The sequence below is a fragment of the Hydra vulgaris genome, chromosome 15, assembly GCF_038396675.1.
Source record: "Hydra vulgaris chromosome 15, alternate assembly HydraT2T_AEP".
Classification (NCBI taxonomy): Eukaryota; Metazoa; Cnidaria; class Hydrozoa; order Anthoathecata; family Hydridae; genus Hydra; species Hydra vulgaris.
Genome location: NC_088934.1, coordinates 19,758,598 through 19,771,618, shown reverse-complemented (window position 1 = coordinate 19,771,618; position 13,021 = coordinate 19,758,598). Strand labels below are relative to the sequence as shown.

At 27.7% G+C, this 13,021-nt stretch overlaps 1 protein-coding gene across 2 annotated transcripts in view; it reads right to left on the bottom strand.

Annotated features, from left to right (window-relative positions):
- LOC136071989 (5'-nucleotidase-like) overlaps positions 1 to 11,799 on the bottom strand; it is a 32,866-nt gene extending 21,067 nt beyond the window's left edge. Inside the window, exons 1-8 of one of the 2 annotated variants that reach the window (XM_065818991.1) lie at positions 11,557 to 11,799; positions 8,446 to 9,162; positions 7,236 to 7,322; positions 6,941 to 7,080; positions 1,679 to 1,807; positions 1,416 to 1,538; positions 630 to 792; positions 296 to 391 (exon numbers count right to left, since the gene is read on the bottom strand). In XM_065818991.1, the coding sequence (XP_065675063.1) occupies positions 296 to 391; positions 630 to 792; positions 1,416 to 1,538; positions 1,679 to 1,807; positions 6,941 to 7,080; positions 7,236 to 7,322; positions 8,446 to 9,088 (1,381 nt within the window). In that variant the 5' untranslated portion in view covers positions 9,089 to 9,162; positions 11,557 to 11,799. Of the gene's footprint in view, positions 1 to 295; positions 392 to 629; positions 793 to 1,415; positions 1,539 to 1,678; positions 1,808 to 6,940; positions 7,081 to 7,235; positions 7,323 to 8,445; positions 9,163 to 11,061; positions 11,235 to 11,556 lie in introns of those variants that run through there. The other variant, XM_065818990.1, reaches the window with a different exon arrangement.
- Between the last annotated feature and the right edge of the window lie 1,222 nt (positions 11,800 to 13,021).

The window sequence follows — 13,021 nt, the reverse complement described above, 5'->3', positions numbered from 1 at the left end:
TTGCAAACATTATGCAGCAGCAATATAGTTTCAAAACAATAATTAGACTTTTGTTTCCCAACTTAATGTTCTCAATGGATGCAAGCGACCTCACAATCCTTGAAAGGCCTTTAAAAAAGCAATTTCAATACAAACCAAATTGTTCAAACTTGCAGCAATCCTTATAGAGCAGTAATTGAGTCGAACAAGTTAAGTAGTTTCAAGAATTGCATAAACAAACATTTTCTAATACTATTGTTAATTATTTAATATAATACTTCAAAAATTTTCAATTTTTTTCAAAAAACAGTTTTACCTAAATTTGATTCTTTTGTTCTAACTGTTGAAAATCTTCCATCAAGTTCTACATTTACAACTCCAAGCTCGTGTTCCATTTTTTGACCAAGCACAGCTGTAAAGAAGAGTTTTTAGTTTTTAAAAATAAAAAAATTTCTTGTTTTATTTTTAGTTTTGGTGTCTTTTATGAAATTAAATTTAATTACAACTCACAATTTTAATAAATATTTCCCATTTTTATTTATATATATCTTATAAATATTAGTCAATAATTGTATTTCAATAAATTAAAGTAAGCAAAATTTATAAATAATATCATATTTTTGGAGTAAACAGAAACAAAAAGTTTTTACACATGAACTTTAAGCATTCTGCCTTTACTTCTTCATTTTCAGAAATGTCTGAAGTTATTTCGTGTCTTTTAGTTGATATTTGAATGCCATGCGAAAAATCTACAACAATTTCAGTAAACTCACGGAAGTCTGTACCACTTTTTACAAATACCTTTCCATTATGCTAAAAAATAAAATTGAATAAAACAATAAACTTTTAATCAACTTTATAATGAGTGTTCAATAAAAAGAGGTCATACTTTCTTTAATAAAAATATGTGAAATTTGTAAATTGCTTTTACTCCCTAAGTTATTTAGCTACAAATTAAATAAAAATATTTTTATATAGAATATTAATTCCTTTATTAGTTTAAGTATCAAATTTTAAAAAATGTGTTCGTTATAAAATTTTTACTTATTTTTTAAGACAGGTATTAATTCGTTAACTTTTCAGTTTTCATATATTTTACGAGTGCAACATTTTTTCAATGTTGCTTGATGAGAAGATTGATGCACTAAATAAAAATATATTCATAAATTCTTTTTCTGTTAGTTTCTTGTTTTGATATCATTTTCTAAGAAATATGTTACTTTTGTATAAAACACAATATGCATAAAGAGTATTTTGGAATGAAATAGATAATATCTGAATTTAATAAAAGTGGGTGTACCATTTTTTAACATTTTACATATTTTAATTAAAGACTCGTTAGATATATAGTGTTAGATATGTTTTAATGATAAAGATAAATTACAAAAAAGTATTAAATTATAATATTACAACAATTTTCTAAAAGTTTCCGTTACCTCTTTTGTTTCATAATGATGATCATGACCTCCTAATACTAAGTTAATACCAACATCGCTTTCCAAAAGCTTAATGTCATTTGGCACTCGCATGTGAGTTAATGCAATTATAAATGTACAATTCTATAAAAAGCTCTTATTAAATTTCTATAATACATAAACAAAATCAATGAATTATAAGTATATAGTTTAGTAACTAGGTTAAAGGTGCAATAAAATATAAATATAAAAAATTTGGAAAATATGTATAAGTTAAATATTACTTCTTCTTCTTTTAGCTCCCTGACTAAAGATTTTGCACAATCAATAAAGTCAATGAACTCTACATCCTCAGGGTCTACTGTAGATAAAGTTACTAACCATTCTTCTTCAACTAACCCAATAATACCAATCTGTTAATTTTAAAAGATATTGTAGATATATATAATGGGGTAATTACTATCATTATTAATTGAGTAACTTTCATTAAAGTTTTAAATTTCAAACCTTTGTATGTTTATACTTATGTCATAAAAAATGTTTTGCCTAAAATTGTTCTAAAAGTTTGGGAAAAATGATTCTAAAAATTAATCATCACCTGCCAAAATGTAGTGGAAATTACTTTTTTCAAAAAACTAATTATAATTTCTTAAACTAGATAAAAATTTATTTGAGGATTTAAAATTTTATTAAAAAATCAAAGTTAAAAATTGACAGCACAGAAAAGGGTTCATATAAATAAAAAAACCGATTAGAAAAAAAAAAATTATACAAATAAATAAAGATCAGTTAAAATCAATAGCTTTGAGTTCTAATAATTGCACTAATATTATGTGCAATTATACATCATCAAGTGATATTAAGTAATTGATTTTTAATACTGAATTAGTAATTGATTTTTATTACTGAACAGACTTTGTCTTTTTAATGCCTTGTCTAAAAAATGAAAAAAGAGTTTAGAAAAATGAAAAGAAAAAGAAGCTGAAAAAATACTTTTTGACAATGTTTTTGAGAGAGGTTTACACTATTTTTTAATCAACCTATGGAGGGTTGATGTCTATCTCTAAATATTGTAAGCTAGGCCTAAAAATATACTTTTTTTAGAAGAAACACCTGCAGACTAGTGTAAGTTCAAACTACATGAGAATTTTTGCTTATTACTTAAACCATTAAATATCAGCTATCGCTATATGATAGTTAGATAATTTCTGCAGGTTACAGTGACTTAATTTATCTAGTTGGGTTGGCAACTCTCGACAATACAAGAACAAAGTAAGAAAAACAAAGCCAAAGATATTGTTTACTGCTTACTGATATATTACACACATACGTCTGAAAAGTGTAATAATGATACTGAAACTCTTTTCACCAATGATATATCTTTAGAACTTAAAAATAAGTTTATGATGAAATGCCAAATCTTTTTTCTGAATGAAATGTATAAGCAAGAATGAGAAAGTGTGCATACAAAATTCTATGGATTTTTTCAATGTTCTGAAACTATTAATGACAGCAACATACTATTCTCTAAATTAGCAATGATGAACTCAGTAGTAAAATAGACAACAAAAAACCTTGATTAGAAGTAAAAAAAAACAGTGGGAATATGAAAAACTCACTATGTCAATGCTTCCAATAATTGCTTGCCATTTTTCAAAACAAGTGACTCGATATCATTTGATTTTGAAATAAAATATATTAATGATATACAAGCTTCCTAAGTAACACTCTTATCTCCAGAGAAAGCTATTAACGATTGGTGCCTTTTGCAGAACAACGAAACCATGTATCCTGGTAAAATACAGCTTACAAAGTTTCAACTTTAACCACTTAACGAACCTATTAATTTTCAAAAGTGTGTCAAAAACAAATCTATTTTTTTTTTTAATTGATTTTACTGTTTTAACCATGCAAAAAAGGAAAATAATAATAATTAATAAATTTTATTATATTTTAATAATTTATGACCTTCCTAATTGACCTTTGAAAACTTGCTCGACATATGTCGAGCATTGCAATATTGCATAAAATTCTTGCAAAATTCTTGAAAAATTGAAGTGAACCTAGTTGCAAACTTAATTTCCTCTATTTCTAAACAATAAAATATAAAGTTGATTTCAATAAATTTATAAATTTATGATTTTATTAAAAACTCTAATTATATAACATTACATAAACTTTATCGTAAAAAACTTTATCATAAAGTTTATCGTACAGGAAGCGCATCAGATATCATAATAACCAATCAGAAGCTTTGCTCGACATATAGCTCTCAAAGTATACCAATTTTTAGTAATGCTCGACATATCTCGAGCAAATTTTTTTTGGCTAAAAAAGTTTGCTCGACATATGTCGAGCAAATTCGTTAAGTGGTTAAAAAAACTAAAAAAAAGTACTAATCCATTCAATCTTTATTTGTATATGTGTTCTTAATATAATATAAATTAAAAAAAAATTGTTTTAAATTTAATAAATTATTAAATAAAGTTTGCATATTGCCACACATGTAACAAAGTTTGTCACACTCATTACACTATAGTTTATCATTTATTTTTACGAAGTTGGTGAAATTATGAAATATAAAAATATTTTATTTAAACATCAAGATGTTTTCTGAAACATATTCAAAAAATCATGATAAATTGATATTATCACAGAAAATATTTGTTCAGAAAAGACTATGCTTACATATATTTTCAGGTTGTAAAGGAAAGCTTCTTTAAGGTCTAGATTACTGAAAGTATATATTGACTACACAATGCAATATCATTTTTATAATTTTTTAGTTCGCCATTATAGAATATTAAAAACTGATCATTAATTTTGGCATGTTTAAATAGTTCAATTCACTAGAAATTACCTAAACACCCTTTGGTATATATTTTTTAACAACCCTTTGGTGACATTCACTCGAACTGAAGAACTCAATGTTTTAAATAAAAATTATATATATGAAAAAATTAGATTAGCCTAATTGTATGGGTTTTTATTAACAAGAAAAAGTCAAGATTAATATGTAGTTAAGTATCCAAAGTTGCCATTTTTTTTTCACAAAACAAAGTTTTATAAATCTAAGTTCCATCAAATTGATTTAAACTTTTACAAAGTTCCTTAACTAGGTCAGGTTATTTTAATAATGTAGGGTCAGGTCTATTGTAATAATGGTTAGAGGTTGGCTACAAGAGCAGGTCCGACTATGTTTACAATGCATTTTTGTGCCTTGTCTAAAAGAGAAAGGGCAGAAAGGGCATCATTGGAATCATCATTGGGCATCATCTGCCTCTGAAATGGCAACAGTATTCCATACAAGGAAATATTTGAGATTTATAGATATAAAGAATAGAATCCGGAGAAAGAAAGTGTCAAACAAAATAAAAAGAAGCAACCTTAGCAGGTGCTAATTTTGCAATAGATCTGATATATGGTTTCCATATGAGATCCTTTTCAAGCTCAAATGTCCCCTCCAACCAATCGAAGAGTGTTAGCTTCTTATCAGGACAAGAATAAATGGTAGTATCAACAGCGAAAAATGCTACCTTAGATGTGAGAATATCTGAAAGTTCGTTAATGTAAATTAAAAAGTGTATAGGGCCAAGAATAAAACTTTGAGGAACCCCTGAATTTACAGGATATGAAGAAGAGTGCTGTCCATCAAGGACAAATTTTATACTACGATTGGAAAGGATAAATTCAATAATCTTAAAGATGTTACCTGATACACCATAAGAAAAAAGCTTATGGAGAAGACCAGCATGCAAAACTTTATCAAAAGCTTTAGAAATGTCAAGTGTAATAGCCTTAACCTCTCCATCTCTATCTAATGCACGACAAAACCTATCGGTTATTAAAGTTAGCAAATCAGCTGTAGAACGATGAGGATCAAAATATATATTGATGATCAGAAAGTAAGTTATTAGATTCAAGATGAGAGATTAAATGTTTGTTAATTAAAGATTCAAAAACCTTGCTTATGATAGGAAGAAGACTAATGGGACAGTTAGACAAGTCAGATAATTCTCCAGAATTTTTAAAATAGGGATAACAGCATGCTGGATAAGCACTTGTTAAATAGTTTTGAAAGTATAGATAACAGCTCCGGAGAACACTTCTGTAAGACTTTACAGGTACATTGTCCAAACCACAAGCTATAGAAGTGTCCAAGCAGGAAATCACTTTAGATACAGAACCTGTAGTGATACAAATGTTAAGTAATAGATCAACCTGTTTGTCAGCTATATCAGGTAGAACGCAACTAGTGCAATCAAGAGACGATATTGGAGAAAAGTTCTTAGCAACAATTCAGCTTTGTCTATAGGTCAGGTGACAAAATCTAAACCATACAAGAGAGGTGGAATAACAGATTTGCACTTATTATTGATACTGTTAAAGATTCTCCAGAAGTCATGAGAGCCTAATTTTTGAGATGAAATACAAGATTTCACATCCTTATTACAATGTTACGAAATACGCGTCAATTGACACAAAGGTATTTTTCCGCGCTTCTGAAGAAAGTTTCTCCTTCGGCATTTAAATGACAATTTAAATTAAGTTGCTATTAGTTATCTTAAAAAAAAAAAAAAATCTACTAGTTAACAAATGATAACGAGAGTAAAAAAACAATAACTAATGATGAAAGGAATTGTAAAAAAAACAACAGCTTTTTTTTACTAATGATGATAACGTAAAAGCAATATGAAAAAGAACAGCAAAAATTACAAATAATAAACAAAGACAATATATTGAAAGAAAAGCCATTAACATTGTTAAGGAAATTACTAAAAATAGTTATTATGAATTTAAATTGATAGAAAAAATGAAGTATAATGTTAACTTGGTCTTTACCCGACAAGGCTTAAACATATTAAACCAGGTCAGGTGTGCTGTAGTAGTAGAACGTTCGCTTCATAAGCGAGAAGTTCCGATTTCGATTCCCACCACGTCCCTGATAGTACCGCGCTCAACTTGTTTCTCAGCGGTCTTGTTCGTCAAGGTTTGTGTTTCGGAGTTATATAGTTGAGAGAGTCCTGTAACCGCAATTAAAGTAGCCTCCTCAACTGTAGTGGCCTTCTTGGCCTTGGGAGGTGAATTAACATTTTTAAAAAAACATAAAAGTTTGCTTTTTTCTAAGAGTTTTGAATGTCTTTCAGCAATCAATAAACTAGTGAGTTTGAAGTTTAAAAACTGAGATACTCTCAACCACATCTTTTGTGTTGCGGTTAATAAGACTTTGCGTTGTGGTTATTATTTCTGTGGTCATAAATGTGCCTGCGGTTGTTCCAGCCCTGCATAAAACATTTTTTTCACGTTTAATTATCTTTATAAAAAGGTTGTCTTTTTATAAAGATATTTAAAATTTCTAACATATATATGGTATGCATGACACCCCAAAACAAAAAAGTTTAAATGCAGTCAGAAAAATATAATATCAATTTAAAATACTAAATTTTTGCGGGGGAAGAAATGGACGGGAGCCACAATACAGGTAGCCTTCTTCTTATTTTACGCTAACTAAAAATCAATTTATACATATTAACAAGCATACTAACTTTGTGTCCATGCCACTCAGCAACAACAGTTCGTAAACCATCAGCTAAAAGTGTTTTTGTGATTTTATCCTTAACATTACTAATAAGCCAAGGAAAGTTTGTTTTTCTTTTAAAGTTAATTAATTGATCTACTCCAAAATCTAAAATTAAATTGATTAATATTATAAATTATAAATTAATACTGTAAATAAGAAATTTATAAATATTGTCTATGAGTAAATAATATCATAAAATGTTTCTAAATTTATATTTAAAATAGTTTATTTATTTTTACAATAAGAGAAAAAAAAATTACCAAAATCATGATTTCCGTATAAGGCTGCGTTTACACCGATTGCATTCATTACAGGAATCATTTGTTTGCCTTTAGTTACGCTGCTCACTAAACAAGCCGAAGATTCATTTTCCTCTTTTTATTTACAAATCTTGTGGAAAAAAAAAGTAAAAAAAATTCTAGTACTTGTAATATGACAATATTCTCAATAAGTTAGTTATCTTATTTTTGCAATAAATCAGATTTGAATAATTTAAAGGTGAGGCATAAAAAGATATTTAATCATATTTTAAGTTTGGTTTTTACGCTAAAAATCTGCAACCGGCACCGAGGTATTGTGCATTACCAAAAGCAAACTTTAGTTATAGTGCTTGAAATGTGTTTAGACATTGTTATGACGATTTTGTGTGCATTTTATACTTAAACCCTAGGTATAGACTATAATTGTGGTCACTTAGGTACAACTCACTGCGGTCATTGAATTAGTACTTATTGTATGTTAAAACATGTTTATAATAAAAAGATCTTTTGAATTTGTTTTATATAGACTATGCTATACATTTTACTTACTTTGTGTTAGTTTTGGAAACTATTTTTTTTACTGATTTAATGTTATATTCCAAGATATTTAGTCTTGAACAACCAGTCATCAACAATTTTTTTTTTTTTTTTTTTTTTACATTAATTGTTAAGATAACTTTTAAATCCGTAAATCTCATCAAAGCCCCTTCTTTTATTTTAAAACAAGTTTACGCTCTTAATAGTAATGCTAACAAAAAAAAATAAACAACAATAACAAAAACAACGACAACAACAACAGCAACCTTAACAACAACAACAACTACAACAATATAACTGCAAAAACAACAACAACAACAAAGTTAAGACAACAACAACAACAAAACTACGGCAAAAACAACAGTAAAAGCAACGACAACAACAATAACAACAAACAGTAACATTAAAAGCAAAAACAAAATCAGCAACAATAACAAGTAATAACAACCATTGTTAATGGCTTTGGTACTTAGACTACCACCAAGAGCTTGTTAGTTGTAGTCTAAAAGTTTCTAAGCAAATAGTTCTATAAAAAAAATTATTTGATTTTTGCAAAATTTTACTACTTTCACCAATTTAGTCAAGACCAGAAATACTCAAGATCAGAATTTCTCAAAACCGGACAGCAACAAAATTTTAATAGTAAAATTAAAATAAATAGCAATAAAAATACTTAGTGATGGGTTCAAGCAGTCTCCGCTGAATAAAATCAATGGTTCGTTTTGGAAACTTTTCACTTTAGTTACAAAACGTGCTGCACCGCCAACAGGTTCCATATCGCGTGGTTCTATGTTATAAACATCGTTAAAATGAAGTACAATTAATTTGTCCGATTTTAGTTCAGAACTTTTTGAATATATACGAAACTGATTTTTTACAGAGTCATTAAGTAAAATAGCACTTTGATTTATTTTTATGTCATTTTTATTTACTGTATCTAAACTAAACGTTTCAATTTGTTCTTTAACAAGTTTGCTATCTTCTTTTTCTGCAACGTTATTATTTGTAAAAATTGCCAATGATTGTTTTTTTGATTCTTGTTGTTTTACATGTTCAGGTTTTTTTTCCTCGTTTTCCTGAACTTCGTTATCTTGAAGTAGGTTTTTGTTGCTGCTTTTTATTGAGTTGCTGCTTTCTATGGCTTCATCAATTGAGGGTTTTTTAAAAGAAACGTTTTTTTGAGGCTCTTGTTTTTGTGTATATTTTTTTAATTGACCATTGGATTCCGATTGTGTCTGGTTTTCATTCTGATTATGTTCTGGTTTCATTTCTGTCACTACTATAGGTGTTCTTCGTGAAGAACAAACAGAACCCATTTTTATTTGTTGACTCTACCTGTTTTTTAATCTCAAATCTTGAAAGCATCTAATTTCTCAACATTTTTTTACAACTAAAAATAAAATAAAAAGATCAATCTATTATAAAACCTAAGTATTAGTACGCATAGATGTTATATGAGTGGATATTATTATTGTAATAGTATATTTTTAATACAACTATTTTTTTGCAAATCCTAAAATATGTCTCTCACTTTTTTCATGTGTTTGTATTTTAGGGTTTATATTTAAAACGTCCGTAAAGCGTCTAAGCAGTTATGACAAATTATGATTGGTTATTATACTTAAAACAACAACAGTTTTAATTCTAATTTTTCTACTTAACATAATCGTTAATAATAATAATAATAAAATATTTTTTGGATTGTGTTAGATGCATTAAAAGTATATTTTTTTCATTTAAAATAAAAATAGAAATTCACGAAAAACATAAAGCAAGTGGGTGAAAGGCGAGGAATGGAAAGTACAGGAAATTTAAAAACACAGGAATTAAAACCAATATAAAAAAAACTCTTTTGTTAGGAAAAAAAAAGAAAAAAAAAGAGTTTTATGTTGTATTTTAAAATCATTTTTTAGTTATTTTATTTTAAAATTATTTTTTAATCATTTTTTCTTGAGCTACAGTCATCTTGCGCAAGATGCGCATATGCGTATGCGCATTTTTAAAAATATAATTAATGGTTTATATTATTGAAGATTTTGTAAAACAGTTCGTCATATATAACTACATAATAAACATGTACTAAATATTTGAACTTAAGACGTCTAACAAATATATCTAAGACTAGTCACAGATGTATTTTTAGTGCATATTAGATATATTTAAAGCTCCAATAACCTTAAGGAACAACCCCTGGACTACCCCAAGCTAGCAAGGATTCCCTGAAAAATTAGAAGATCTTTATTTCTTTATAATTTGTTATAAAACAAGATGCTTATTTAATTCATTTAGCTAATAAACAAATATAGTAACAATAATAAGTGTAATAATAGTAAAAATAATAATAATGATGATGATAAACAAATAAAGTAAATAAACACTGTAATAAACATTTACTTAGGTAATCTAAATTGATTGTGTTTTTGGCATCCTAAACTAATTGTTTTCTAAGCCCCTATAATCTTTGTTGTTAAGTTTGTAGTTATTTAAAGAAAAAAAAGGGTTGAATATGACTACCCAGTGGGCACGGTACGTTTTTAAAACGTTTTTAAAACGTTTTTTAGACGTTTTTATAAGGTTTAAACCTAATAAAAACGTCCAAAGAACGTTTTAAAAACGTACTGTGCCAACTGGGTAGAGGTCTCAACATAAACCCACAGGAGCTCTTCTTGAAAGTACTTGGTTGCACAAACTAAATAAATTTTATTTTTTAGAAGATGAAACTTTTGTAAATGAAACACCAAAAATTTGTTTAAAACTTCTATTTTTTAATAGACTAATTCCATACCTATGCAACGGTTTGACATCTTTACAGGTAAAGATGTCATATCGTTTCGCAACAACATCTTTCTTTAAGCGAAGAGGTCAATTTCAATTTTTTATTTTGAGTCAAAAACTCTTTTTTTTTAATTTTTGTAACAGTTTTTCAAATTTAAAACAATCTTGTTGTAGTTTTATGTACAAAGATTTCTGCAAACTAAAGAAAAAGTTATCCAAACCAGTAAGCCCTTTTAAGTCACTATCCACCTGACGTAAGATGATATCTCGAGCAGGATTTTGTTTTGTCGTAATATTTGTAAAACGATTTCTAATGACACCGGGATGTTAAATTATTGGGTGGCTAAAACCTTTTAGATTTTAAATTTTTTTTATTTAAATCATATAAAATTAACAAAACTTATTTTTTGATATTCAACTTTACAGTTGAATTCTTATATATTAGTAGAAAAAAACACTTAAAATAAGATTTTCATTTTTAAAAAAAAGGAGTATATTAAAAATTAAATCTTACGTTGCATTTGCGAAGAAATGTAATTTACTTTTTTAAAACCGCAGATTTTTATTTTCTTATTAAGCCATTTCTTGAAACTAAAACAAATCTAGTAGTTAACGACTACGACAAACAAACATTATAAAGTAACGCGTAGCAACAAACGTTTTGATCAATTCGTTTTAAAGTGCTTCAATAGCTGATACGATTTCTAGCAACATTGGAATTTATTTTGAAAACAAATAAAAAACAAAAAGCACTTGGTAGGTTAAAAGAGGGAAAAAGGAGATCCAAAAAACATCTGATTAGGAGCTAAAACTTATTAAAAAAATGTACGCTTTAATGAAATGTAGTGAAACAACTTTATCCTACAATTTAAAATTTATTGTACTCTCTAAATTTCTGTTTTTAGTTATCCTAAATATATATCTGTAATCTATAAACTTTTATCTTTTTTAAATATATTTTTAGAATATAATACGTAGTAAGAGAAAAAGTATTGATTACAGTTCTTACCTTCTTGAACTCTCAAATTTTCAGCAAAGTTTGTTATTAATAATTTTTTTATTCCATATATTTTTATAACAACATCCAAGATATTAGGCGGATGTCGGTCGGCCGATTTCGTAACCGCAACTTTTATATCAGCATCACATCGACAACGATTCACCTAATAACCAATAAACAAATAAATTAACAAATGTTCCATAAATAAACGGCATCGGCTTGATGTCTTTTCAATTGAAAATATACTAATATACATGAGTGATGGTGTGTTTACTGTGGTAATTAATAAAGAAATTCAGTTTTTAACTATTTGATTAGTGAAAAAATTGCGTCTTTCATTATGTTTCAAATTTTTTTCGACGGCAAGTTCAAAGGCATGGCTCCTTATTCTTAAACTATACTTAGATCTTTAATACGCTGATGTGGTTTGTGGCGCCAGAAAATTGATTGAATCAATTCCATTAATTATTTTGCAATATTGTATAAGGTCCATACGCGTGCGGCGGCTTTCAAATTAAGCCCTGTAAAACGTATCTTGTACTTCAGGTGACTGATTGACTTATTCCATTTTGTGGTTCGATGTTAAACTTTTTTATTGTATTTATATCTCCAAAGAATTGAGGAGATCACGCTGGGACAGCAAATCTTATAATGGTCGGATATAAGTAGTATATCGGAAACGCCAAAGAATTAAACCACAACTTCTGAATCCTTTTTTAAACTTCCCTAACACACTATTTCCAATTCCAGCTGCGTGCTCATCTTGCAACTTCACTTTAAGATTATTAAATACTATAACCCCCAAATTGCATTCTTTTGCTGTGGTTTTGAGTTGTTTTCAATGACCATTTTGTGATTCCATAGTATATATATATATATGGTTTGGCTCATTTTATATTTTGCCCATGTGCATAACTTTAAATAAATAAAAATAAAAATTATGAAAAAAAAAAAAAAGTTGATGTATGTGAATGGATGTATCTGCAAATATTGTATGTATGAGACTTTTGAAATTTAACCATCCTTTGACAGTGGTTTAGCATTTTTGTCGGTGGAAGCGTAAACGTAAACGTAAACGCACCAACATTTAGTAAATTCTTCTACACAATCTTTTAGACAACCTTAAAGTGCATTTGGATGTATCTAGTGCAATCATATTCTTATTATTTTCGTTTATTTATTAATTAATTAACAATTAAGATTAGTGTAATTGTAAGATACATTTGAGCAACAAGAATCAGTGATCGTATAGATGCGAGTAAGATGCGAGACGTATTTGTTTATCAAGAATATTATGATATTATTGTTTTCGCTTGAGTCATGCGGTTCAGAAGAATTGGTATTTTAATTCAAGCCATAAAGATCATAACTAAAGAAAAGTTTAAATTTTGTATTTATTATTTATTCTTCTAAAATCTAAATTAAGTTCAAAGTTCTTCAACAGCGGTTCTCGGTGACAAGACCTATATGGTCT